General features: G+C 37.3%; 1 protein-coding gene and 1 long non-coding RNA gene across 2 annotated transcripts in view; one reads left to right on the plus strand and one right to left on the minus strand.

The window, feature by feature from the left end:
• KCNH5 (potassium voltage-gated channel subfamily H member 5) overlaps positions 1-27,744 on the minus strand; it is a 331,907-nt gene that overhangs the window by 231,706 nt on the left and 72,457 nt on the right. The window contains exon 7 of the mRNA XM_081509807.1: positions 11,350-11,776. Coding sequence (XP_081365933.1) covers positions 11,350-11,776 — 427 coding nt within the window. The remainder of the gene's footprint in view (positions 1-11,349; positions 11,777-27,744) is intronic.
• Positions 11,612-18,010, plus strand: LOC145513443 (uncharacterized). The gene is made up of 3 exons (XR_014059399.1): positions 11,612-11,695; positions 12,221-12,782; positions 17,144-18,010. It is a non-coding gene; the product is annotated as an uncharacterized LOC145513443 (long non-coding RNA).

Genomic DNA, 27,744 nt, shown 5'->3' on the forward strand with positions numbered 1-27,744 from the left:
CAAATTATGCAAATGCCAGGCTGGATAAAGCACAAGCTGGAATCAACATTGCTGGGAGAAAAATTAATAACCTCAGATATGCAGATGACATCACCTGCAAAGAGGAACTAAAGAGCCTCTTGATAAAAGTGAAAGAGGAAAATGAAAAAGCTGGCTTAAAACTCAGCATTCAAAAACCTAAGATCATGGCATCTGGTCCCATTACTTCATGGCAAATAGATGGGGAAACAATGGAAACAGTGACAGACTTTATTTTCTTGGACTCCAAAATCACTGCAGATGGTGACTGCAGCCATGAAATTAAAAGGTGCTTGCTCCTTGGAAGAAAAGCTATGACAAACCTAGACAGCATATTAAAAGCAGATACATTACTTTCCCAACAAAGGTCCATCTAGTCAAAGATATGGTTTTTCCAGTAGTCACATATGGATGTGAGAGTTGGACCATAATGAAAGCTGAGCACCAAAGAACTGATGCTTTTAAACTGTGGTGTTGAAGAAGATCTTTGAGAGTCCCTTGGACTTCAAGGAGATCATAGCAATCAATTGTAAAGGAAATCAGCTCTGAATATTCATTAGAAGGACCATTGCTGAAGCTGAAGCTCCAATACTTTGGCCACCTGATATGAAGAACTGACTCATTGGAAAAGACCCTGATGCTGGGAAAAATTGAAGGCAGGAGGAGAACGGTCCACCAGAGGATGAGATGGTTGGATGGCATCACTGACTCAATGGACATGAGTTTGAGCATGCTCCGGGTGTTGGTGATGGACAGAGAAGCCTGGCATGCTGCAGTCCATGGGGTCACAAAGAGTTGGACACTACTGAGCAACTGAACTGAACTAAATTGGATAGCAAGAAGATCAAACCACTTAGTCTTAAATGAAATCAACCCTGAATACTCATTGGAAGCACTGATGCTCAAGCTGAAGCTCCAATGCTTTGGCCACCTGATGCGAAGATCGACTCATTGGCAAAGACCCTGAAGCTGGGAAAGATTGAAGGCAGAAGGAGAAGAGGGCAACAGAGGATGAGATGGCTGATGGCATCACTGATGCAATGGGCATGAATTTGGGATAACTACAGGAGATAGTGAAGGACAGGGAAGCCTGGCATGCTACAGTCCATGGGGTGGCAAAGATTCAGACATGACTTGGTGACTGAACAACAACCAAGGTCTTTGGGGATGGCATTTATCTTAACATGTTCTAAATAAAGTCATCTATGGATTTGTCAGTCTTTCAATATATAGGGGGAAAAAATCTAACTATTTTATCTCCAGCAAAATTTAAATCATATGTACATTGATCCTTGATACTACGTATGTAAGGATCATTAAGTCCTCAATGTTTTCCTATAGCAGAGCACCACTTTCCCTTTAAAGCAACAATCTGCCCCAGGCAATATACACAATCATGGAAATCAAAACTAAATTTATTTAAAGTTCCCAAAGCAGCTTGTAGTCATCAGTAAATAAAATTCTCCCCTGACTGGGAAAGGGGAGAGCAGCTCCAGAGGAAGGGAATATGACTGATTCGAGTTGTTGTATGGCAGAAACAAACACAACATTGTAAAACAAATATCATCCAATTAAAAATAAAATAAAACTGTCCCTTGACTAAAATACCTGTTCTTAGAAAGCAGACTTTCATTAAAAACTCTCAAAATCAATTTTTTGTTTTCTGCTTTGTAATATGAAAGGAAATCCCATTCATATATAATCACCAAATAATCTAGTAGAAATGTATTTTATTGAACTTGAAAGTGGAACCCAAAGCTACACTTCTAAATTTTATCACTTCTAACCTTGTGGACATTTCTAACAAATGACCGGCAGATCCCTCACACTCAGCATGTCCAAAAACGAACTGCCCTCTTGTCCCAGTATTACCTGCCCCTTCTTTCCCACCTTAGAAAGAGCTTTGTCATTCGCTTATCGGAATTAGCCAGAAATCTACAAATTCCTTAGAACTCTTCCTTCTACTCGCTCATTCATTCATTCAATCACCAAAACAACTTAAATGTTTTAGGAACTTTACATCAGTTCAGTTCAGTCACTCAGTCACGTCTGACTCTTTGGGATGCCATGGACTGTAGCATGACATGAATTTTACATACAATCTCTTATTTAGCATTTCAAATAACTCTGTATGTAGGGCCAATTATCTCCATTTTATAGATGAGAGTTTAGATAATTAATGTAAATTCTTAATAAGTGATAAAAAATAAACCTAGATTTGTCTGATTACAAAGTCCAAGGTCTTTTTATAAGTCAAACTGTCTAAGCTAGTCCATGGGCAACTATGGGCCATGTGCCATGTCTGGCCATCTATCTGTTTAAAGTTTTATTAGATCATAGCATGCTCATTTGTTTGTGTGCTATCTATGGCTGCTTGAGCACTACAACAGCAGAGATGGGTAGCTGCAAAAGAGACATTACAGCCTGTGAAGCCTAAGACAATTATCTATCCCTTTATGGAAAATGAAGATTTTTGCCAATTCTAAGATGTATCATCCATCATATCCCTACCAACTCAGTTTATGTCTTCCTGGATTACTCCAAGAGCACCCTAACTGGTTTCTTTGCCCACAGCCTCTGTCTCCTTCAATCTATCTTCCAGATTGAAGGATAAAATCCTTATTTATCTCATAACCATTAGCAAAAACGGCAAAATCCTTCTCAACCTATACAAGGCCTTTGGCATCTTGGTACCTTTCTTCCTTGCCTTCCTCCTACTTTCCCTTCAAGCCAAAGTGAAATACACAGAGAACAGCAGAAAGGTCAACTCAGTTCATTCCTGTGTTTTTTCACAAAAGTTCCCTTTCCCTGGAAAGTACCATAGACTTGCCTCATTTACCTACTTGCTTTTGCATCCTGAGGTCAAGAGTCAATTCCTCCTGGAAACTCTCCTGGATTCCTCGGGCTGAACTAGGTGAACTTTTTTACTAATTTTTTTTCAACTTATGTTCAATGAGCACATCTACCAACTAGGGCTTCCTTATTGACTCAAACAGTAAAGAATCTGACTGCAATGCAGGAGACCTGGATGCAATGCGTGGGTTGGGAAGATCCTCTGGAGAAAGGAATTGCTATCTACCCCAGTACTCTTGCCTGGAGAATTTCAAGGACAGAGGAGCCTGGTCAACTATGGTCCATAGGGTTGCAAAGAGTCAGACACAACTGAGCAACTAATACTTTCATTTTCATCAACTAGGCACAATACTTTGTACTAAACACATGTCAAACAGGACAGTTTTCAAACTACTGGACTGTACACCTTAAACTACTAAACCATAAAAAAGGGTGCCCATAACCCTGAACTTTGGGCTCCACGAAATATGTTTCTTCATGGGATACTAAAGCTCATTAAAGAAAAGGGAAGAAAACAGACTCTTTTACAAGCAAGGGTAAAGCAGATACAAAGAACTGACCTAGTTTCCAAAATAAACATTAAGCTTAAAGCTCTCTCCATCTGGCTAAACTAAAACCAGAAATGAAAATCAGCATGTCCACACTCTATGTCCTACCTAAATCACAATAGTAAAGAAAAAATTTAACATATAACTTAATATTATATCAGTGTCACCTAAAGTCTCATGTTAAGATTTGTAGACAAATTTTTTAATTTTTTGGAGAAGTGTAACAACTCTTAACCCTTTTAAAAGGTTAACAACTTTTAATCCTGTCTAGATATCTATACAGACCAAATATCCCTCAGAGTCTCCATTGGGCATTCTCCCTGGGCCCATTCCTATACCCTGAGGCAAACGCCTTTCAGTCTTCCAAGCTACCTACCTTCTATAGGGTAGAATGCTGTTCCTTCCAAAAGCTTAATTTCTTTTCTCCATAATATTCCTTGGCAGTCTTCCCTCTCAACTCTTTATTGAATATATTCTCTACAAGACATATCTTACTCTCTGTAAAACAAAGTATGCACTGCATATGAAAAGTCCTAAACTTTTAAGTGACACCTCTTCTTTTTCCATATTTAACCTCATCTCCAATAACCAGTCCAATTCTAAGAACAGGGTCATAACTATACTAACCGAACATTGGATATATCAAATGTTAGTATTGAAAGGGATCTTAAAAGTTATTTATTTCAACTTCTGCATTTTGCACTTGAAAAATTTAAAATCCAAAGAGATCCAAAGACATCCAAGGTCACACAGACCTTTGCTCCAGCTTATTCTATTAATATATTTTCACAATCTCTGAGTCTCACCATCTTGCATTTATTTCTGTTTCCTATGGAGCGGGGCAAGTGCAATGCCACACTCTCAGATTGGCTTTTATCTGAACTCCACTGAGGGTGCCAAATGAGCCCATGTACTAGAGAATATGTGTGGCATCTGTCTCCTCTGCATGATGTTGAGTGACCAGTGTGTAACTAAGTGCTCCCTGATGACTCTTAACTACCCTCATGGAGATCTGAATTTCCTGTCATACATATCCCACTGGCAGATGGTCCTGCTATTCTTCTAAATGTGTTAAACCGTTTGCTTGATGCATTATAAACCATACCAGTCAATTATAGAAAGTTCTTAGACTGTTGGAGCTATCATCAATTACAGACCATTTAAAAATTACAGTAGCATTGTTATGACTGGGATTTCTTCTCTACCAATTAAACCTAGGCAGTTTTCATATTTGTAGTTTTTGTTTTGCTTTGTTTTACTTTTGAAGACTTATTTTGCATGGCATCCTACCAGGACAGATTCTGATCATTACAGACCCCATGAGTCAGGCTGCTTCAATTGGCAACTAAGCAGGCAACAATGAAAAAAGTGAAAACTGTTTTAAAATAAAATAAATACCCAAGTATTTATAGTCCTTTGAAATAGGCTGTTAACATGTTTACTAACATGTATAACATTTTATAATATATTAAAACAAAACAAAGCAAATGAAAACAAATTTTTGATTAAACATAATTTATGACAAAAAGTTATCTAAAACATTCTTATTTTATGTTTCTTTTTTTATAAAGTTGTAAACACACAAGTGTTTGAAAAGTTGAAAAACACAAGTGTATACTATTTTACAATGGTTAGAATAAACCAAAATACAATTTATGTGATTATTTAGTAATGAAGCAAGAGCTAAGCAATTGTTCTCTTGATACATCTGTCAGGGGAGTGTGTAATTTCCTCGGTTCCATCTTGCCACAGCAAAAATTTGAAGCAACAGACAGACCTGTGTTACAGCTCCATGTTACAGCTCAGTTTCATTAGGCAAGCAAAGAAAAATATATCCTCGAGGCATGAGGGCAGGCTGACCCAAAAGACACAAAGAGAAGAGAAGCCCCGGCTCAATTTTGGCTCCTCTTTTATGTTTTTCTCCTCCCCCTGAGCCTGCCCTATGTAAACCGCGTTGCCAGGAGGGCTGTTTGTTTTACCTGAGGTCCTCACTCCGGTCCTTGGACCTTCCTTTGTCCTATTTTCGCGGGCTTTTCCCTTCTTTGTCTTTTAGCCACCGCCATTTTGGACTCCTTTTTCCTATTCTAACTACCTAACACATCTTTAAAAGAGGATTCATAAAAATATTAAGGCAAAAAGGATAATTATATCAGAAAATTCTGTAACTCATATTTCTTTGTTTTATAGCAATCAAAACAAGTCATCAGCATACAAAGGCGCTTTCTGAATAGAAAAGCAAAATTAGTCTGCTAATCTTCAGAAAAAAGAAAGTGTTAGGGGTTCAATAATAAAATTATATGAACGAAATGGGATAGAAAGCATTTAAGGAAGACATCATTAAGTATTTACTGAGCAAACTGGCAGAGATTACTCACATCTTGATCTAAAAAAAGAAAAGGTATGCTATTCTTCACAACTACTACAGAACTAAACTTTGAAAATGCTCTTTTTCACAAAGCCTTTTAGTGGTGATTAGTGAATATTAATAGAATAGTTAGGTTCATTCATGATTAGTCAGAGGAATGAGGAGGAGCTGACTGTCCCGGGGTAGTAATGGCTGCTACCAGAACCAAGGGGTGCACTCAAGGCACAGATCATAGAAGAAAAGATAAATCTGAGAAAAAGAATACATGATAGTAGACCTATGTAAGAATCAACCCTTCCAGATCTGGAATCTGAGCAGGAGCAAATGTAAGAACACTAGGTTTAAGCCTAAGAAATCCCTAGGTAGCAGAAAAGAGAAATACCCTGGGACAATGCTGACACAGAAGGTATCAAGAGGAAACAGAAGGTGTCTGGGGTTGAAGGGAGGCCATGGTTATAAACTATGACAACAACAAGGAGAATCTTGAGACTGTGGTCCAGGACAGAGTTCACACAATTCAGCATCAGGGAGAAAAAACTGAGGAGTCTGAGAAGACAGGCCATTAAAGAAAGAAGAAGGTTCAGAAAGGCTCTAGGAACTGGAATTGCTGCCATTTAAATTTTTAAACTTTGCTGTTGCTGCTGCTAAGTCGCTTCAGTCATGCCCGACTCTGTGCGACCCCATAGACCACAGCTCACCAGGCTCCGCCGTCCCTGGGATTCTCCAGGCAAGAACACTGGAGTGGGTTGCCATTTCCTTCTCCAATGTATGAGAGCAAAAAGTGAGAGTGAAGTCGCTCAGTCGTGTCCGACTCTTAGCGACCACGTGGACTGCAGCCTACCGGGCTCCTCTGTCCATGGGATTTTCCAGGCAAGAGTACTGGAGTGGGGTGCCATTGCCTTCTCCGTTAAATTTTTTGGAAGACACAGAAGTTTCAGATGGCTTTCTCTAGAAAAAAAGAAGCTATCATTTACAAGTAGTGATTACTTTCTCAACAGAAAATAGGCAGTTGGTATCTCCATCAACCTTCTGAAAAACATCTTTCTCAGTTATTGAGTTGTAAGGTTGGAAGTGGTGCTTCTCAAGCAGCTAGCATAGATTGACTAGCATCCTAGCACAACTGAAATCATGAACCTGTTTTTTATCTCCTTCTTCCCTACCTCCCTTCTCCATCATACACACACACATACACACATACACACACGCACGCACACACAATCTCTGGATAAGTCTGAGGCTTATAACACTTTTTAGGTTCTAAGAAACTTACTAGGCTTGTTTTCCTGTTTCCCTTGGTGCTGTCACAGGAAAATAATTATACTGGAAAAAATTTATACTAAGAATACAAACAGTTGCAACAGCCACATTTGGCTGATATTTTGTGCACGTGTGTCTAATAAGATTTGGAATTGTGGGAAGTTACTGTAACACTTCATGGCACTTAACAGTTTTCAATCATCTTCTTGAGTTGTTTCAAAGGAAACATTCCATGAAATTACCAAGGACCCAAGGACTAAGAAGGAAATTAAAAGGCATCTCCTTGGAAAACTCTGGCTACAGAATATGGATTTTTTCAGAGGCATAAAAAGAAAACCAAACTCAAAAGATATCAGAAACTGGTTTATTCAGGTTTGAAAGGAGATATAGCAGAAACTCAGGGAGGAAAAGGATCCACTTTTTGCCCAGATCTTCATCTTGAAATCAAGACAGGAACTGAAGAGGAGGAGACAGGAGAAAGAAATGTTGACATAGCAATATAATTGGCTATACATGAATTAGGGAAGAAGGAGGCCAACAATGAACTAAAAGAAGTTTTGAAAACTCAACTGAATCTATGTGAAAATTTCTAGAGGTGGTAGTTTCAGAAGGTAGTTGGTAAAAAACAAAAACTACGGTGGGAGAAACGGTTGTTGGTGATTCTACTGCCTAGCCTCTCAGAACTTATTATCAGGCCACATGAGAAACTTAAGGCTGGGACAACCCATGGACAGAAGAGCCTGGTAGGCTACAGTCCATGAGATCGCAAAAGAGTCGGGCAGGACTTAACAACTAAACGACAACAACAGCAACAATCCAGCTGAAGTAGCTGCTGCACTGCCACAGGCAGACAATACAGGTGAGCTCACCAGGCTTTCACAAAGGAATCACAGCTAAGATTCAAATTGTGCATTCCTCTGGCAGGTGTGTTCATCAGAGATCCAAATGGGGTGGATTCAAGGACGAGGATTTTCATTATGATCATCAGGGACATCTTCAACTTCATTCATCATACAACAAATTTTGATTGGGCACAGCATTAAGAACTTTTTAGAAGGTGAGTATATAGAGACCAAAAAAAAAAAAAAAGAAGAAGAAGCAGAAGCAGACAAAGGCCATACTGTCACGGAGCTTACATTCTGAAGGAACGGAAAACAGAGTAAACATGGCTTCAGGCCTTGTAGATACAATAAAGAAGAGATTAAAGACAAGAGAATAAGAGTGATTGGCATTGCAGTGGGTAGCACTGAGAAGAATTTCTGGAGAGGTGGTTTGAATGGTGACCTGCCTGAACTGGGGCATAAGTCAGGGGAGGGGTTTATAAGCAGTGGGGGAAGCAGTACAAGGAGCCTGAGACAGTACTATTTTCTGATGTGTACAGCAATATGGTTGGCATGGATTGAGTAGGATAAGCAAGAGTGGGAATGGTAAAAAGTGAGGTGAGCGAAGCAGGTGAGGGCCAGACCATTAAAGCTTTGACTGAAGGGGTGGGAGATCAGGATTTTATTTTATATGCAGTGTAAAGCACTGGAAGACTCTGCACATAGGAATAATATGTTCTTACCTTCTGAGCAGAGATTATGAGTCAAGGGTAAAAATAGAAGCAACATATAGGAGATTATTAGTTGATCTTGGATGGTGAGCTATGGAAGTGGGGAGAAATAATCAAATATACTTTGATGGTAAAGTCAACAAGACTTGTTATAAATAGACATAATACATAAGAAAACAGGAATCTAAGATAATTCACAGGTTTGGGGTCTGAGAAACAAAGTGAATAATGGTGCGCTTCAGCTCTACATAGATTTTATTTTTCTGTTATTGTCTTGTTAAAAAATTAAACTACACTAATATGTCTACTCTGAAAAATAGTTTGACAAGTTCCTTTTTAAAAACAGAACACTATTTGTCCAAGAAATCTCTTTTCTGGATATTTATCCCAGAGAACTAAACAGTTATGTCCAAACAAAAAACTATACACAAACAAGGTATGCTATTCTCCACAACTGCTTCAGAACTAAACTTTGAAAATGTTCGTTTTCACAAAAGCCCTTTAGCAATGAATTTAGTGAATTTATTTATTATAATAACCAAAACCTGAAAATTATCAAAATGACCTTCAATGGATGAATAATTAAGCAGCAGTATATCCAAACCATGAAATACTGTTCAGGAATAAGAAGGAACAAACTGTTAATACACTCAACCACTTAGATGGATTTTGAGAGACTTATGCTGAGTGGAAAAGACCAATTTCAGAAAACCGCATTTTGCATGATTCCATTTACACAACATTTTCAAAATCCCAAAATTATATAGATGAAGAACAGATCAGTAGTTGCTAGGGTTAGGGAGGCTTGGGGGAAAGGGTGAGTGTGACATGAAGGAGATCTTTGAGGTAACAGAATAATTCTGTGTTTTGCTTTCAGTAGTGGTTACAGGAATTCACAAATGTGATAATACAACACAGAGCTATCCACACACGCTGTATCACAGCCAGTGTTGATGTTGTACTAGAGCCCTATAAGATATAACTATTGTAGGAAACTAAGGGAAGAGCACAAAAGTGCTCACTATTCTTTTTTTTTTTTTTGGAGTTAAATTTCTTTACAATGTTATGTTTGTTTCTGTTATACAACAACAAGAACCAGCTGTATGTATACACACATCCCCTCCCTCTTGAGCCTCCTTCCCACCTCCCTACCCCGGCATCCCATTCCTCTAGGTTATCACAGAGCACCAAACTGAGCTCCCTGATCGATACAGCAGGTTCCCACTATCTACCTATTTAACACACATAATGTATAAATGTCATTCCTACTCTCCCAATTTGTCTTATCCTCGCCTTCCACTAGACTACCTTTGCAAATTTCAGTGAATCTATAATTACTTCAAGATGAATTTTTTTTTTTACTTAACCATGCTCAAGTATAAGGCAAAATGCATTATATAAATATTAAAAAGTAGTATAATAATAAAGACTACATCTGACAAAATGTTGTCTTCTGAATTTATAAAGCACCTCTTCTGCCAATACATCTTATCACTTTTGGTATGTAGGCAGCAGTTTAATTAAGAGATCATCAAGATCTCGTTGTGAGAACATTTTCCTCCTAAAAGCCTGTGGAGAAAACATAACTTGGAATTGACATTCTACCTCTGGTACTTTTAAGTAGCAAAGAGAACCTGTGTGTTCTTATTTCTGTACCCAATTAAAAGAGTATGGAAAACTAAACACTGTTAACATCGGTGTCCAGTAACTTGCAGACATTCTGAACTCTGAAAATTACCTTGTTTAGACCCAGGATACTGACCTTTCACAAGTCAACTGACATTCCTAGACTCTTAACATTTTTCCTATTAATGTCAAAATATAAAATTGTATAACACGGAATCTCAAAAAGGATGGCTTAGACCAAAAACAATTAACATGACCCAGAGGCTACATAGTAACACTAATCATAACTTCAGTCCTGAGGTTACTCCAGGTAACCTAGGCTTGGAAAATCATCCAAGTCAATGTGACACATGGTGTATATGGTGGTGAAGTCCCCCTCAAAATCTCCTTTTTCAACAGCTTCTTTTGTATATATTTCCTTAATGTTCTGATCTCCTGTACTGTCCAATATCAGTTTGATGGTAGTGATAGAATACCTGGTCCTTCACTCCTGTAGAGAAGCATCCTACTCCTAAGAACACCATCAAGTCATTTAGTACTCAGGTCTGCATGCCTCATCTTAGACACATTCATCATTGCTGAATGCACTGACAATTACTAATACTTTCATTCTCTCAGATTGGCATATATTCCACCTACAATTCTGTAATGGAGACTAGTTTAAAAACACTTTAACTAGTCCAAATTGTAAAAACCTACATAAGACTATTAACTAAAACATTTTCTAAATAGGCTATCTCACATCACATCCTGTCTACTTTTCAGAATTTAATGCACTGCCAACAAAACCTATGGAATATGCCAGACACTGTCTTTCTTGATGTTGCTCTTTCTTTGGAAATAGCTCTGCTGGGAACAATGCCATAAACAGAATTAAACCAAAGAGATACCATTCTGATTTTTTTATCACTCCATTCATACTGTTTTTCATGTGCTAATACATTCTAAAGAGTAAAATATATCAGTTTGCATTTCTATTTTCTAAGGCTGAGTAAAAATTAAAGCAAAGTAAATGAAATGGATTGAACATCCTTCTGAAGACAAAGTAGTTTCATTTTACTCCTTTCCAAGATTGGAGCTGGAGAGCTGCCAACGATATTTTTTTTAAAAAAAAAAGAAAAGATACTTACAGCCAACCATCATCATGGCCACTGAAAACATCTTCTCCACGTCTGTGGTAGGAGCTATATTTCCAAATCCTATGGTGGTAAGGCTTGTCATGGTAAAGTAGAGAGAGGACACATACAGGGAATCCTTGCTGGGTCCTCCTTCCCATATCCCTGCACTGGTATTGTATCGATACGGAGTCCCAATGCTCAAGGCCAGCTGGTAGAGCCAACTGTCTATTTGGATGGTGTTCGTGACTTCATCAATGACCTCATAATCCCCAATGCTGTACCATATGCAGGCCAGCCAGTGAGCAACTAGTCCAAACACACAAACCAGGAGCACAAGGACGGCTGCTCCATACTCCAGGTAATGGTCCAATTTCCTGGCAACGCGGCCCAGTCTCAAGAGACGCACCACTTTTAAAGAACTGAAGAGACTGCTGATTCCCTGAATAAAAGAAAAGAAATGATACAACACTTTCAGAAAAGCAAAGGCTGGTGAAAACTAAACAATGGCTCACCTTAATTAACTCAAGCACAATTTATATACTAAGAACATACACATACATAATACAGCTCTGGCTTTAAGCCAACAAAAAAGTTTAAATGGTAAAGAAAGTTTTTATATGCAGATTCCTTCTCACCAGGAAATAAGATATTTGTGAATTATTAGATTTACAGAAAAGTTTCATTAGGTAAGACCCAGTTTATTTTCATAAGGGGAATATAAATAGCACAGAGAAAAACCAAAGAAGAAAATAGCTCAGATGCAATACACAGAGTATAGAAATAGGGTGATAAATTCAGACCTTTCATTTCTTCTCCTTGCAAAATGTTTCCTCTACTCTAAAAGATTTTATTTTATTTCTTACTTTACAAATGCTATGAACAGCAAAACTTCTGAAAAAAGGAATCCTAGTTTTACTGTCAAGAAAACAGGAAATATTTCTGCGTATATTAGGAGAATGAGCAAATGTCACTGCTATTTCCACCACCTCCTGCCAGTTATGAAAATTACTAAATTTGTAGAGCTGTGAAAAAGTGAAGAGTTGAACCTAGAATGGGATACCTATGAAATCCTATCATCCTCTAGCAATAGTCATAGAAAAGAATACTATAAGGGAATATAGCAGCAAGAAGATTCATATTTTGTTGAGAAGCTCAAAATACCAAATAGAGCATTATCCAAACAGAACCACAGCATAGACTTTATTCAACACACCATCGACTTTATTCAGTCCATGAAGTTCCCAAAGTTACTTTTTTTGCAAAGCATGCAATAAGCCACTCAGAGAGGTTAACGCCATTCCTGGTGCAGAAGAGGAAGACAAAGCAGTGACCCAGGACCCTCTCATCTGATCATCACCTCAAGTCTCACAGAGTCCATGACTTCCTTACTGCTAATTCTATCTTCCAGAGGGGAGACAAGGAATCTAACGTAACCTGAAAGTGAAGTGAAAGTGTCAGCTGTTCAGTTGTGTCCAACTCTTTGCGACTCCATGGACTGTAGCCCACCAGGTTCCCCTGTCCATGGAATTCCCCAAGCAAGAACACTGGAATGGATAGCCATTCCCTTCTCCAGAGGATCTTCCCAACCCAGGGATCAAACCCAGGTCTCCTGAATTGCAAGTAGATTCTTTACCTATTCTGAGCTTAGTTCTGATCAACATAGAAGAACTTGTTGGTAAAGCAGAACAGATGGAATATTAATGAGACTCTAATTATGGCATTGTATAGTTACAGTGAAAAAGGTTAAGAATGTATTTTATTATACTCTATATGATGGTATATGTTTGACATTTTGCAAAAGAAAAATGTGAAACGGAGAGAGTGAAAACAAAGAGAAGTAGAAACAGGAGACCTAGTGGAAGCAAAAGAGGAACAGGAGCATCCTGTCTCAGTTTTCTGTCTCAAGCTCAATATCCTTAGGCCTGGCTCTATTTAGATTCCTACTCTCAAAGGCTGTGGCATATACACAGCCTTAAATCAATTCTTACTTCACTTGAACACTTGGGGGAGGGGAGATATTGAACTTCAAACAGTTCGAAAGGGTAGCATTAATACAATTCAGATGATGAATAGCATCATTCAGTGACATGAGATATTGAGAGGTAAGAAGATTCAAGAGAGTCTGGAAGCTCTCAAAACAAAGGAACTATGTAATCATGAACAAGAAGACCAAAATAAGTATTTATCAAGCATTTCTATATGTCAGGCTATGAGTTGGGCCCTGGGGACATTAAGACAAATATGCCTTGCTTATGCTCTAAAGAAACCTATAGTCAAAATGCATGAACTCAAACGGGGTTTGAGTTAAAAAACAAATTAAAAAACAAATACAGTGCTGTAGATGTTTTCTTCCACTTGGCTCCAATTTTTAAAAGAACCATGGTACTTCTATTTAAATACTACAGAGAAAATTTATTTCTACCGTAATTTTTTTTTCTAAAAACAAAGGAAAAAGACACAGAAACTTTATCCCCAAATCAAACTGAAAAATAGTCACAACCTTCGGCTAGACTGTAAAGGATCAGGACCTACTAGAATTAAGGCCAAATGATGGAAGAACACACTCTCTTGACCTCTGATGTGGGCAGATCTCTACAAGAGGAGGTGATCCACCCTGAGGACCACCTGCTCTAGACTCCAAACAATCAAAAAGCACCATTTTCTGTAGCCATGTTCAATATCGTTTCAATATTACAAAATACTTGCTAAGCATTGTAAAGGGTTCTATGACACCATGTCCTCCTAGATCTTAGTCAGCTCCCCAGCTGACATCTCTTGCAAAATCATTTTCTGGGGCTAGCCTTATCCCTGCTTCTATTATGCATTAGGATTCTCAATACAATTACCCTCAACCTCTCCTGGTTGATTTACTGCCTATCCATGTTTCAACTGACTTCAATACATGAAGGATTCACAGGTTTACTTCTTAGCACAAAACTTTTTCCCTAAGTTCCTGATACAGAAGCCAAATGCCTGCTGCACATTTCCATTTAGATATTCCATAGGTGTTCAAAAGGTAAACGTCCCAAAGGGAATCTCATTTCTCCTGAATCAGTTCTTCATCTGCTTCTCTTATGAACATCACTATGAACCCCACCCCCTTTCCTGTCACACCCAGACAGTCATCAAGTTTTGAGGATCTCAGCATTCAAACTGCTCAAAATAAATATGAATAAATCTCTCAAAAAATGTCCCTTCTTTCCTATTCCCAAGGTCATGTCTTGGTCATGGCATCATAGTTTTCCTCCCTGTGTGATAGAAATAGGCTCTCCATCAGCCACCTCACCTCCATTCTCACTCCCTTTACTTATCTGATCACCCTGGCTAGGCTAGCCTGGTGTTGTTTTATATTATATATATATATATATATATATTCTATTTTTTATTATATATTTATTATATTTATATTATATATATATATATAAACTCATGCCCCTCTCTGACCTAAAATCTGAAGTGTTAGCTCATTACATAAAGGATTAAGTGTTTACTCCTTGCTCTGACATGAAAAGTTCTTCAGGACCTTGAATCTGTCTATCTGGTGAGCATCTCTCCCAGCAATTCCTCCCCATGCAATCTAGGCCCCCACCATACTCAACTATATATAGTTCCCAGAGTGCCCATGCTGTTTCATGCCACTTTATAAGTTGTTCCCTCTGCTTAAAGCACCCTTCCCTCCCACTATCTTGGTAGCCAGGGCCTTACTTAGAGTTTATGACAAAGACTCTCTCCTCCATATGCATTTCTCTGACATTCCTCCCCAACCCATTATCTGCATGGCTAAACTCACTGTGAAAGTTAGCTATTCTTCCTTTGTGTTATTATATACTCTTTGCTCATCTCTATTACAATAATTATCACAATAGTACTTTATTACAAGTCTCTGTTTGCCTGCACAACATGCCAGGAAATGCTAAATCACCTGAAGAACATATCTGGTATCAATTACAAAGCTTTTCGTTGTTGTTATTCAGCCGCTCAGTCATGTCCGACTATTTGCGACCCCATGGACTGCAGCACACCAGGCTTCCCTGTCCTTCACCATCTTCCGGAGCTTGCTCAAACTCATGTCCATTGAGTCGTTGATGCCATCCAACCATCTCAACCTCTGTTGTCCCCATTTCCTTACTGCCCTCAATCTTTCCCAGCATCAGGGTCTTTTCTAATGAGTCAGCTCTTCACCTCAGGTGGCCAAAGTATCGGAACTTCAGCTTCAGCATCAGTCCTTCCAATGAATATTCAGGACTGGTTTCCTTTATGATTGACTGGTTTTATCTCCTTGCCGTCCAACGAATTCTCAAGAGTCTTCTCTAACACCACAGTTCAAAAACATCAGTTCTTTGGTGCTCAGCCTTCATTATGGTCCAACTCTTACATCTGTACATGACTACAAGAAAAATCATATCTTTGACTGTATGGACCTTTGTCAGCAAAGTAATGTCTCTGCTTTTTAATACACTGTCAAGGTTTGCCATAGCTTTTCTTCCAAAGAGCAAGCATCTTTTAATTTCATGGCGGAAGTCACCGTCCACAGTGATTTTAGAGCCCAAGAAAATAAAGTCTTTCACTGTTTCCATTGTTTCCCCATCTATATTGCATGAAGTGATGGGACCGGATGCCATGATCTTCTTTTTTTGAATGTTGAATTTTAAGCCAGCTTTTTCACTCTCCTCTTTCACTTTCATCAAGAGGCTCTTTAGTTTCTCTTCACTTTCTGCCATAAGAGTGGTGTCATCTACATATCTGAGGTTACCGATATTTCTCCTGACAATCTTGATCCCAGCTTGTGATTCAGTCAGCCTGGCATTTCACATGATGTACTCTGCATATAAGTGAAATAAGCAGGATGACAATCTACAGCCTTGAAGCATTCCTTTCCCAATTTTGAACCAGTCTGTTGTTCCATGTCCAGTTTTAAGTTTTGCTTTTTGACCTGCATACAGGTTTCTCAGGAGGCAGGTAAGGTGGTCAGTTTATGCAGTTTAGTCCCATCTCTTTAAGAATATTCCACAGTTTGCCGTGATCCACACAGTCAAAGCCTTTAGCATAGTCAATGAGGCAGAAGTAGATGTTTTTCTGGGATCTCTTGCTTTTTCTATGATCCAATGGATTTTGGCAATTTGATCTCTGGTTCCTCTGCCTTTTTTAAATTAAACCCAGCTTGTACATCTGGAAGTTCTTGGTCATGTACTGTTGAAGCCTAGCTTGGAGGATTTTGAGCATGACCTTGCTAGCATGTGAAATGAGTGCAATTGTGCATTAGTTTGAACACTCTTTTGTGTGGCTTTTCTTTGGTTTTGGAATGAAAACTGACCTTTTCCAGTCCTGTGGCCACTTCTGAGTTTTCCAAATTTGTTGGCATATTGTATTCCAAAGCTTGGCATACAGTAATGTGTTAAGCAATCAATATATTCAGTAATGTATGAAAAACTTTTTACAACACAAGTATTTGTGAGTGTGATGAACTGAATGTGTCACAGGGCTGGGAGGGGGCATAGTTAATAATCCTATATGATAGGTATCACTACTAAAACGTAGCCTAGAAAAATTAAGTACAGTAATTTGGCTACGTTTATGTAGCTGGTAAGAGGAAGAGCTGGCATTCAAATATAGACAGTCTCATCCACACTCCTTGCTCCTAATCACTTCACTATCTGACCTCATTCTAAACCTCACTCTATCTAGAGCATAATATATTATTTAACTAATCACATTAGTACCCACAGTATTGGCTTAAACAGAAGCATTCTCTAGAAGACTGAATCAAGAAGATTAAACAGCTTGCTTCCCTCTTATTCCCACCCAGGCACAGCAGTGACTTGCTTAGGGGTCTGTGGAGGCCCCAGAACCCTGGAGAATCTACAGTTCTCTAACATGGACCAGCTCATCTCATTCTCACAATACCAGGACTCCTATCTCCACTGTTCGTAGGAGGACACTGAAGCTCAGACAGGTTAAACGACCTGTCAAAAGTCATACAGCTAGCAAGGAATGGAAGCATCACTCAGACCTAGTCCTTCAGATTCTACATGCATTTCCCACGATAGCCAATGGCAGCACAGTCTTCCTGTCCTCAACCGCAATAATCATTGCAATAATAATCTTCCTAGAAGACAATATCAAGTGTATCCTCCAGGGGCTCATCATAGACATTAAACACAATCTCTTCTACTCGCCTTCAAGGTCCACAAGCCCATCTCTAAACTGCTGGGTCATTTCCAACCATGACTTTGCTGAACAATAATGTTCCAGTCAAATCAAACTTTTTGCTCTCAAAAACAACCCCCAAATTTCACCTTTTAATTTGTCCACAGTATCCCTTTCATCTACTTATGAAACCAGAAACTGTTATTCAAAATAAGTAATACAGAAATAAGGAAGTTTGCTTTATTTGGAAAGATTTTTTTTTTCAACTATAACATTCTCCATTGTTTTGTATCCAAAAAAGTTTACTACAATCACTATAATCAAAATTCAAAGATAAATGACTTTCTTTTAAAACTTGACAAAATACTTAAAACTTGAAACAATCCAAATGTCCATCTCTGGTAGAAATGATTTTAAACATCATTGCATATTCACTCGATGAAATACTATCCAGAAATAAACATGAACAAACTAGAATTATATGAAATAACAAGAATAAATCTAAAAAGTGGCATATTGAACAAAAGAGTATATACTGCATGATTCCATTTATAGAAGTTTAAAAACAAATGGAACTACTCTTAGGGATTAGAAGTCATTAGAAGTCAAAGTGGCTTTCTTTGTTTGGGAAGGGATTGTGACTATGTAAGTCCTGAATAGATTCTGGCGATATTCTGTTTCCTGATATGGCATTACTAGGAATTACTAGGTGTGTTTGCTTTGTGAAAATCCCTCGAACTCTACTTATGATTGTAAGATTGATGGAATTTTTAAAGTATAGTATATTTAAATATCAGAAAAAAAGTGTTAAGAAAAATCCATTAGTCACTGTTGTGTCGTTAAGGTTAACATTTCATCACAGTACATATCTGGATTAATGATTTCTTCTGCATCATATGATTTGGAGAGAGGGAAAGAGGAGTCACACTCAACTCAATCCAAAATAAGATTTTACTTATTTTATAACTCACCCTCATAAACTTTAGATTGGGTCTCAAATTATACTTAATCCCCTGTTGGGAATTTTAACCCATGTGGTAATACTGGATACTTTGTCCAAAATAAAATTACTTCCTTCTGTACTACCACCTATTTATAACAAGCTCTTGATTCTGTACTTTCCGCCAGTTTTGTCTGCTCATTCATTTTCTGCTTAATTTCACTGCATGCTTTCCAATTTTTTCTGTGCCTTCATCTGTACTCCAGTGGCATTCTGCCTCTATCCCAACCTCTGAGCTCTTAGCACACAAATCCCTGGGGTTCCACTGGTGGAAGAGAATATCAAACACATCAAATGCATAATAGAACACAGCAGGGCTAATGGAGAACTTTCACTCATCAGCCTTCCCTTCTAGCCAATTTCCCTACTTGACAAGCCCCTTAAGCCATGAGAGCACAAAGAACAATATCCTGGAGATATCTCAGTGTTATTTACTCTTCAGGTATTTTTGTGGATTCCCACATTATAAGTACATGGGGTGTCATCAGCATAAAAATAATGTCTTGCAATGATAAATCCATTTAAAATACAAATCAATTCTCTCATCCGAGCCAAGGATATAAATAACTCAGCTGGTATTCTCTCCTACCTTCTTCCCCCATTGCTTCATAAACAGAAAAGAAGTGATCAAAGAACTTGTCCAAGGACATACGACAATTAAGTGGGGTGAGAGAACAGGAATCCAGACTTATAATATTCAGTTGCTTGGTTTTCCTCCTACAGCTAACATTCTCTCACATAGGATGTGTAGTAGATTGTTTGAAAAAAGCAGCTGCAGTCATTTCCTTCCCTGTATCTATGCCCTTTAGCCACATGACTTTGCAACCTCTCCCAACAAAAGATAGACTCTATTTCCACATCTTGACTTGAGTCTAGACTGGCTTTATGATTTACTTTGGCCAACAGAATGTAGTGTAAGCGACATTTGTGCCAGCTCCAAGCCTAGACCTCAAGAAGCATAACCTCTAATCATGGTCTTAGAACCTATGGCCATTCTAAGTTGTCATATGAAGAATGGCAACTAGGTTTGAGGAGGATGAGAGGTTATAAGAACAGTCCTCTGAGCTATCCATGTGAGCCATTCCAGATCAGCTAGCCACCAGACATCTCAGCAATCTACCATGGATGCATGGGTGAACATAGCTGAAATAAGCCAAACCTAGCCAAAGCCAGCAGAATCACTCAGAACACAGACAAATGAGTTAAACAAATGGTGATAGAATTATCCATAAAGTTTTAGAGTAGTTTGTAATGCAGGAAAAAAAAGGTAACTGATACAAATGTGAGGAAAGCATATTCATTTATGAGTACATTATTTCATACTTGTTTGACATAAAATGGGGGCAAAATAAATACATACTTGGCATCTAGTCCCATCATTTCATGGCAAATAGATAGGGAAACAGTGGAAATGGTGACAGACTTCATTTTGGGGGCTCCAAAATCACTGCAGATGGTGACTGGAGTCATGAAATTAAAAGACGCTTGCTCCTTGGAAAAAAAGTAATGACCAACCTAGACAGCATATTGAAAAGCAGAGACATTACTTTGCCAACAAAGGTCCATCTAGTCAAAGCTATGGTTTTTCCAGTAGATATATACAGACGTGAGAGCTGGACTATAAAGAAAGTTGAGTGCTGAAGAATTGATGCTTTTGAACTGTGGTGTTGGAGAAGACTCTTGAGAGTCCCTTGGACGGCAAGGAAATCCAACCAGTCCATCCTAAAGGAAATCAATCCTGAATATTCGTTGGAAGGATTGATGCTGAAGCTGAAACTCCAGTACTCTGGCCACCTGATGCAAAGAACTGACTCATTGGGAAAGATCCTGACACTGGGAAAGATTGAAGGTGGGAGGAGAAGGGGAGGACAGAGGATGAGATGGTTGGATGGCATCACCGACTCAATGGACATGAGTTTGAGTAAACTCCAGGAGTTGGTGATAGACAGGGAGGCCTGGCGTGCTGCAGTCCATGGGGTTGCAAAGAGTCGGACACAACTGAGTGACTGAACTGCACTGAACTGATAAAGAAGTCTAATTTTAACAAGACAGTCTCCCAAATAGGTAAGATATGAATGTATAAAATAAATTTTAATATACAATTGGTAGATATTAGCTTACCTTTTGTGTTGGGAAATATGTCACTATCTTGCTTTGCAAGAATTTATCATGATTGGTCAACAGAAAAATAATAGAATCCTATATCACCAAAACTACCATTTAATGGAAAAATCTGTAATCACTTTTTAAAATCCAGATGCATATCAGGATTATCTTGGAATTTTTTTGAAAAATATAAAGCTCAGGAATTACTTTTTTTCTCCAAAGTTCCAGATATGTTTCTAATGAGCAGCCATCTTTAAAAACAACTGGACTATATGATGATCTTCTACCTTTACCTAGCTTGTTTCACTTTTTCTATTTCATATTCAATGCTCCCATTTCATTTAGTTTATATTTTCCAATTGCTCCATCTCTTTTTTTATGTGCTTTTGCAAGGCTTTATCAAGCATAGTAGAAAAGCTTTTGTATACATATATATAAATAGTATGTATACTATATACATTTTAGAAAACTTATGAATTTTTGTCTCACTAAAAAACTTATGACATTTTGATTCCACTTGTTTGACTCAGCATGAATAGAATGTTAGATTTCTAATTTAAACAACAGATATGCAACAAGCAACAAAGTTTTACTTATAGCACATGGACTTATAGTCAATATTTTATAATAACCTATAATGGAAAATAACCTGAAAAATAACATATGTGTATATGTATAACTGAATCTCCTTGCTGTGCACCTGAAATTTGTACGTCATCTTTACTTCAATAATATATATATATATATTAAGAAAAAAATTATATAGGGCAGAAATCACTGCTTATGAGTGGAGGAACACCAGGCATCTTCTTCCAAAGGATCTGACTTCAGAGCAGTCTTTATTGCAGTCCTCAGAGCTATGTTCCTTGTGAACTTCCCACCAGGGGACAAATCAGAAGTGAGCAAATAAGACTCAACTGGCCAGTACTGAATCCATCTTACTCTAAAAATGTTAAGAATTGAAATTGTCTAGCCCCATACTTAGCTTGGACCCAGAGAATTGAAACCATAATTAGCCATCTATATTGACATGACTTGGTACTATTCGTGTCCTCCTTAGCATGATCTTATTCTTCAGGACTTCTGCCCAGGTAAATAGTTTGATTATACATTATAGGAACTGCCCAAAGACCCATTAACTCTTCAGTGGAAAGCATCGACAGTTTAAGCCCTAAGATTCTTTGAACTTTTTGCCTCAAAATCATCACCTCACTGTTTCCACCAATCCTGGACGATAGCATCATGATTCTTAAACCTTACCCAATTCTAACAAAGCCTACTCTCCTAAACCTTTCCTGATTTGAAAGAGCCACCTTAAATCAGACTTCCAGTTCCCAATAAATTCTCTCATTTTCTGAGAAGATACTATCAAATTTCTGAGATACTACCAAGTCTTTGCAAGATAGTGCTCTCCCATCAAATGGTAAACAATAAACTCAACTCAGCTTTGTCTTATCAATGAATTGTGTTTGTAGTTCTAGCTTTTGATGCTTCATGCCCTACCTAACTTAATACCTATAATGACAATACAGGTATAACTTTCAGAGTTCCACAAGAGATAGGCTCAGAATTGTATCAGTCAGGGAACCCTTAAGCTATGGTGCCCTTGTCAAGTTATTTATAGTTCATTAAAAGTTCTTCACAGTTGAGATGAAATTTACCCATCAGAGATCATTTTTAAATATAAGTAAGATTGCCTAGAAACGCAGGTAGTGTATTTCCTTCATCAGTTCCCAGAGGAAGAATGGAAGACAGCTGACCAAAGGTAAAGCTGTCATGCAGGAGAAATGGTTTTTTAACCCTTTATCCACAATGTGTAATAAACAAACTTCTTAAGGATAAAAAATTCCGATATAAAGGTAACCATGTTCCCTGTGAGTCAGCATGTGTTATGTGAAAGCAGAAATAAAACCATAGTATAAAATAAAGCAATAAGAAGACTAAATGGAGTAGGAATGGAAGTTTAGAACTTCCTTCAAAGAAGAATGAGGAAATGATGAATTCTCAGCATAGTGACAATTATTATACAAATAGTAAAGAGAAATTTCTAAGCAAGTATCCATGGTTAATTAAGGCAAAATTTTTAAGAGTTATAATGTACATATTGTAATATATTTCACCCTTCTTTGCCTTTATATCAGAATCATTTCCCAATGCTTAACAATAGGAAGCATTTACCATGAATGAAGATCAATACACATAAAAATTTCTATTTATGTAAGCAACAAAATCAAATGAAGGAATCTCACTGCTGTCCTCTTCGCTTATAACTTCCTATCCTCCCAAATTTAATTTACTCAGTTAAACAGATTGTTTTGTCTCTGTAGAAAATTAATGCAAAAGAATATATTCCTGGAACACCATCAGCTTTTTCAAATATAAGAAGGATATCTATCTTTAAACCTTCTTATTACCCAAACTTGATAACATTCTGTGCCACCAATCCCCACTTGGAAAAGAATTTAAAAGTTCAACCTACTGCCATTCTGCTCCAATTTGAAATCTGTGGCTGATTCTCATCCATTTCCCAATCCTTTCCCCATCTCCTCTTTCAAACTGACTTCTCTTTTATTCACACTTTTGAGTAGTTTGTGAGAAAGTTTTACTCTCAAGCTAGAAGGTAGGTACATTTGAGTTCAGTGACTAACCCTTGTACATCTTTGTATTCATTTGTCCACAATGCTTTGTACTCGTAGTGGGAGATCCCAGCTTGGGGATCTAAACCCTTTGGTAACCTCTAAACATGTATTGAAAGTTGGTAGGGTAGGACATCTGACAGGAAGATTATTTACATGAAAATTCATGAAAAGAAACTTATGAATGGAGAGTTGAGCAGAGTAGCCAAAGGATAATGCTAGATTTTCTGAGTGGAGGATTTGGGGTCACAGATAAGGTTGTGTCACAAAGACTGCCCTTGTCCCTGTCTTTTTCATTACTAATAAGAAATGGTTTATGCCTTATTCACTTCAAAAGAAATATATATAGTGTGACAATTATGTTCCAGGAACTGCAAAGCCAAGATATTAAGAAGATAGAATCTTTGCACTGAAGGAGCATAAGGTCTATTTTTGATTCCACCAGAAATGAGCCCAGGGCCTAACCCTTGGTTTTCTAAGGATCTTTGTTGTATTTGACCTCTTAACTTGAAGTAAAATTGAAGCATAAAAAATAGGGTCACCCATAAACCTTCCCCTGAGCATACAGATGAAAGATGAGTGTTAGTAAACCACTAATCCAATCCTCAATAAAAATATAAATGTTTTTATTGTTATTAGAAGCTCTAGGATTATTAGTGGGCTTTCTTAAGTAAAGACCTGGTAGGTAACTAGGACTTAAAATTGCAGCTAAAGTTTTTAAAGCAAGCTACTTAGAAACTAAAACAAAAAACTTAAACGAGAAAGTCCCATGGAGAAGGTAAAATCCTCCCAGAGATAATATATTTCATCACAGACAATACATGTACTACAATATAGCACATCCAGAAACATCTTATACTTTTCAGAGTTAAGTATATTTATCAGAGATAAAGAAGAATGCTGCTGCTGCTGCTAAATCGCTTCAGTCTTGTCCGACTCTGTGCAACCCCATAGATGGCAGCCCACCAGGCTCCTCCGTCTCTGGGATTCTCCAGGCAAGAACCCTGGAGTGAGTTGCCATTTCCTTCTCCAATGCATGAAAGTGAAAAGTGAAAGTGAAGTCGCTCAGTCGTGTCCGACTCTTCGCAACCCCATGGACTGTAGCCTATCAGGCTCCTCCACCCATGGGATTTTCCAGGCAAGAGTACTGGAGTAGGGTGCCATTGCCTTATCCGAAAAAGAATGCTATACAAATGATAAAGGTATAAATTCTCCAAGAAGGTATAACAATTCTTGTATGCATGAACCTAACAAAAACTAATAGAACTTCAAGTACAAATGAGATTAATTCACTACTATCTTTACTGACATCAACATCCCTCTGTCAGAGATAGTCAGATCTAACAGGCAGGAAACCAGTAAGGACATAGTGGAAGGCAATGGCACCATCAATCAACAGTCTATTATTGACATCTTTCACTACTTTATACAATAACAGCAAAAGAAAAAGCTCATGTGAAACATTTACCAATATGGACCATATCCTGGGCTATAAAACACACCTTAACAAATTAAAACAATAGAAATCATACAACAGCTGCTTTTGGATCACAGTGAAATTAAACTAGAAATCAATAACAAATATAACTGGAAGATACAAAAACATGTAGAAATTAAACAACACATTTATAAATAAAATATGGATCAGAGAAGAAATCTCAGGAAAAATGTATTGCTCTTTGAATTAAATGAAAATGAAAATACAACTTACCAAAATTTGTGGGATGTAGCAAAACAGTACTCAGAGGAAAATTTACAGCTTAGAATGCATATATTAAAAAGTAATAAAGAACTAAAATCAACAACCTAAATTTCTCAGCTTAGCATACTAGAAAAAGAAAAGCAAATTAAATCCAAAGTAATAAGAAGAAAAAAACATATTAAAATTAGAGCAAAAAATCCATGAAATTGAAAACAGGAAATCAGTAGAGAAGATCAACAAAATTTTAAAAGCTTTTTCTTTGAAAGCATCAACAAAATTGATAAACCTCTAGACACACTAACCAAGAAAAAAAGAGGACATAATTACTAACATGAGAAATGAAAGAGAGGACATCACTACAGATGCTAGACAATTAAAATATAACAATAGCAATAATAATAACAACAATAACAGAACAATACGAACAACTCTGTGCCCATAAATTTGATAATCTAAATGAAGTGGACCAATTCCACAATCTACCAAAACTCAAATATACACACAAAAATAATTATTTGAAGAGAACTATATCTATTAAACAAATTGAGTCAATAATTAATAATCTTCCAAAACGCATAGCACCAGACCCAGATTAACTCATAAGTGAATTCTATCAAATATTTAAGTAAAAAATTATACCAATTCTCTACAGTCTCTTCCAGAAAAGAAGCGGAAACAATACTTTCTAACCCAGTTTTAAGAGGCCAGCTTTACTCAAACACCAATACTCAAATACACAAATACTGTACGAGAAAAGAATACTACAAATGATTATCTCTAATACATAGATGCAGAAATCTCAACAAAACATTAGCAAATCAAATCCAACAATATATAGAAATAATCATACAGTATGGCCAAGTAAGATTTATCCTAGTTATGCATGGCTGGTTCAACACTCAAAAATCAATTAATATAATCCATAACATCACAGACTAAAGAAGAAAAAGTCATATGTTTATATCAATAGATGCAGAAAATGCATCTGACAAAATACAGCACTTATTCATGATAAAAAAGTCTCAAAAAGCTAGCTACAGAGAAGACATTTCTCAACTTGACAAAGAACATCTAGAAAACCCTACATATTATATCATATCGTAAAAAAAAAGGAAATAACAGGTATACAGATTAGGAAGGGAAAAAAATATCTTTCTTTAGAGATGACATAATAGTCGGACACAGAAAATCCAAACAAACTGAGCTGGGGGTGGTGAGAGGGAGAAGGAGTCTGGAACTAATTAGCAATTAAAGGAAGTTTGCAGGATATATGATCAATATAAAAAGCCAATCACTTTTCTATATACCGACAATGAACAAGTGGAATTTAAAATTAAAATTGAAAACATGATACCATTTATATTAGCATAAAAAACGTAGATATAAATCTAACAAAATATGTACAGGCTGTATACTAGGAAACCTATGAAACTGATGAAAGAAATCAAAGAACTAAATAAATGGAGCAATAGGCCTTGTTTATGGACAGAAACATTCAACATTGTGAAGATGTCAGTTATTCTAGACTTGATCTAAAGCTACAATGTAATCTTAATTAGAATTCCATCAAGTTGTTTTGCATATATCAATAAACTGATTGTAAAGATTATATGGAGGGATAAAAATTGTGCAAAATAGCCAACACAATATTGAAGGAGAACAAAGTCACAGCACAGACACTCAACTTCAATACTTGCTATAAAGCTGTAGTAACCAAGACAGTGTGGTACTGGTGGAAAAAAATAAACAAATGGATCAATGGTACAGAATAGAGAGCCTAGAAACAGAACCCCATAAATACAGTCAACTTACCTTTGACAAAGGAGCAAAGGAAATACAATAAAGAAAAGATAATTTTTCAACAAATCTTGATAGAACACATAGGCATCCAATGGAAAAAAAAAAATGAACCTAGTCACAGACCTTATACCCTTCAAAAAATAAAATAAAACAGATCATAGACATAAACATAAAACATAAACTGTAAAGCTCTAAGAAGATAACATGGGAGAAAATCTAGGTGACCCTGAGTAATCATTTTTCAGATATACCACCAAAGGTACAATCCATGAAAAAAATAATAAACTGAATTCACTAAAATTAAAAATGTTGCTCTGTGAAAGATACTGTCAAAAGAATGAGAAGACAAGCTACAGACTAGAGGAAAATATTTGCAAAAGACATGTGCAAACAATAAAGGAGTACTACTCAAAATATGCAAAGAACTCTTAAAACTCAACAATAATAAAATTAACAACCCCATTAAAATTGAGCAAAAGATCTCAACAGACACCTGACAAAAGGAGATACTCAGATGGCAAATAAGCATATGAAAATAGGTTCATATACCACTGTGTGTGCATGCTAAGTCACTTCAGTCATGTCTGACTCTTTGTGACCTCATGGACCATAGCCCAAGCAGACTCCTCTGTCCATGGGATTCTCCAGGCAAGCACACTGGAATGGGTTGCCATGCCCTCCTCCAGGGGATCTTCCTGACTCAGGGATTAAATCCACGTCTCTTACATCTCCTGCTCTGGCAAACAGGTTCTTTACCACTAGCACCAACTGGGAAGTCCCCTCATATATCATTAGAAAATTGCAAATTAAAACAAGATATCACAAGTCCTAGAATGGCTAAAATCAAAAACATTAATAATGCCAAAGACTGGTGAGAATGTGAGCCAATAGGAACTATCATTCATTGTTGGTGGAAATGCAAAGTGGTGAAAACCACTTTGAAAGATAGTTTGGCAGTTTATAACAAAACTGAACATATTTTTACCACATGATCCAGCAACCATGCTGTTTGATAT

This window comes from Giraffa tippelskirchi, chromosome 7 (genome assembly GCF_054371585.1).
Source record: "Giraffa tippelskirchi isolate mGirTip1 chromosome 7, T2T-mGirTip1v1.2.pri, whole genome shotgun sequence".
In the NCBI taxonomy this organism is placed as follows: Eukaryota; Metazoa; Chordata; class Mammalia; order Artiodactyla; family Giraffidae; genus Giraffa; species Giraffa tippelskirchi.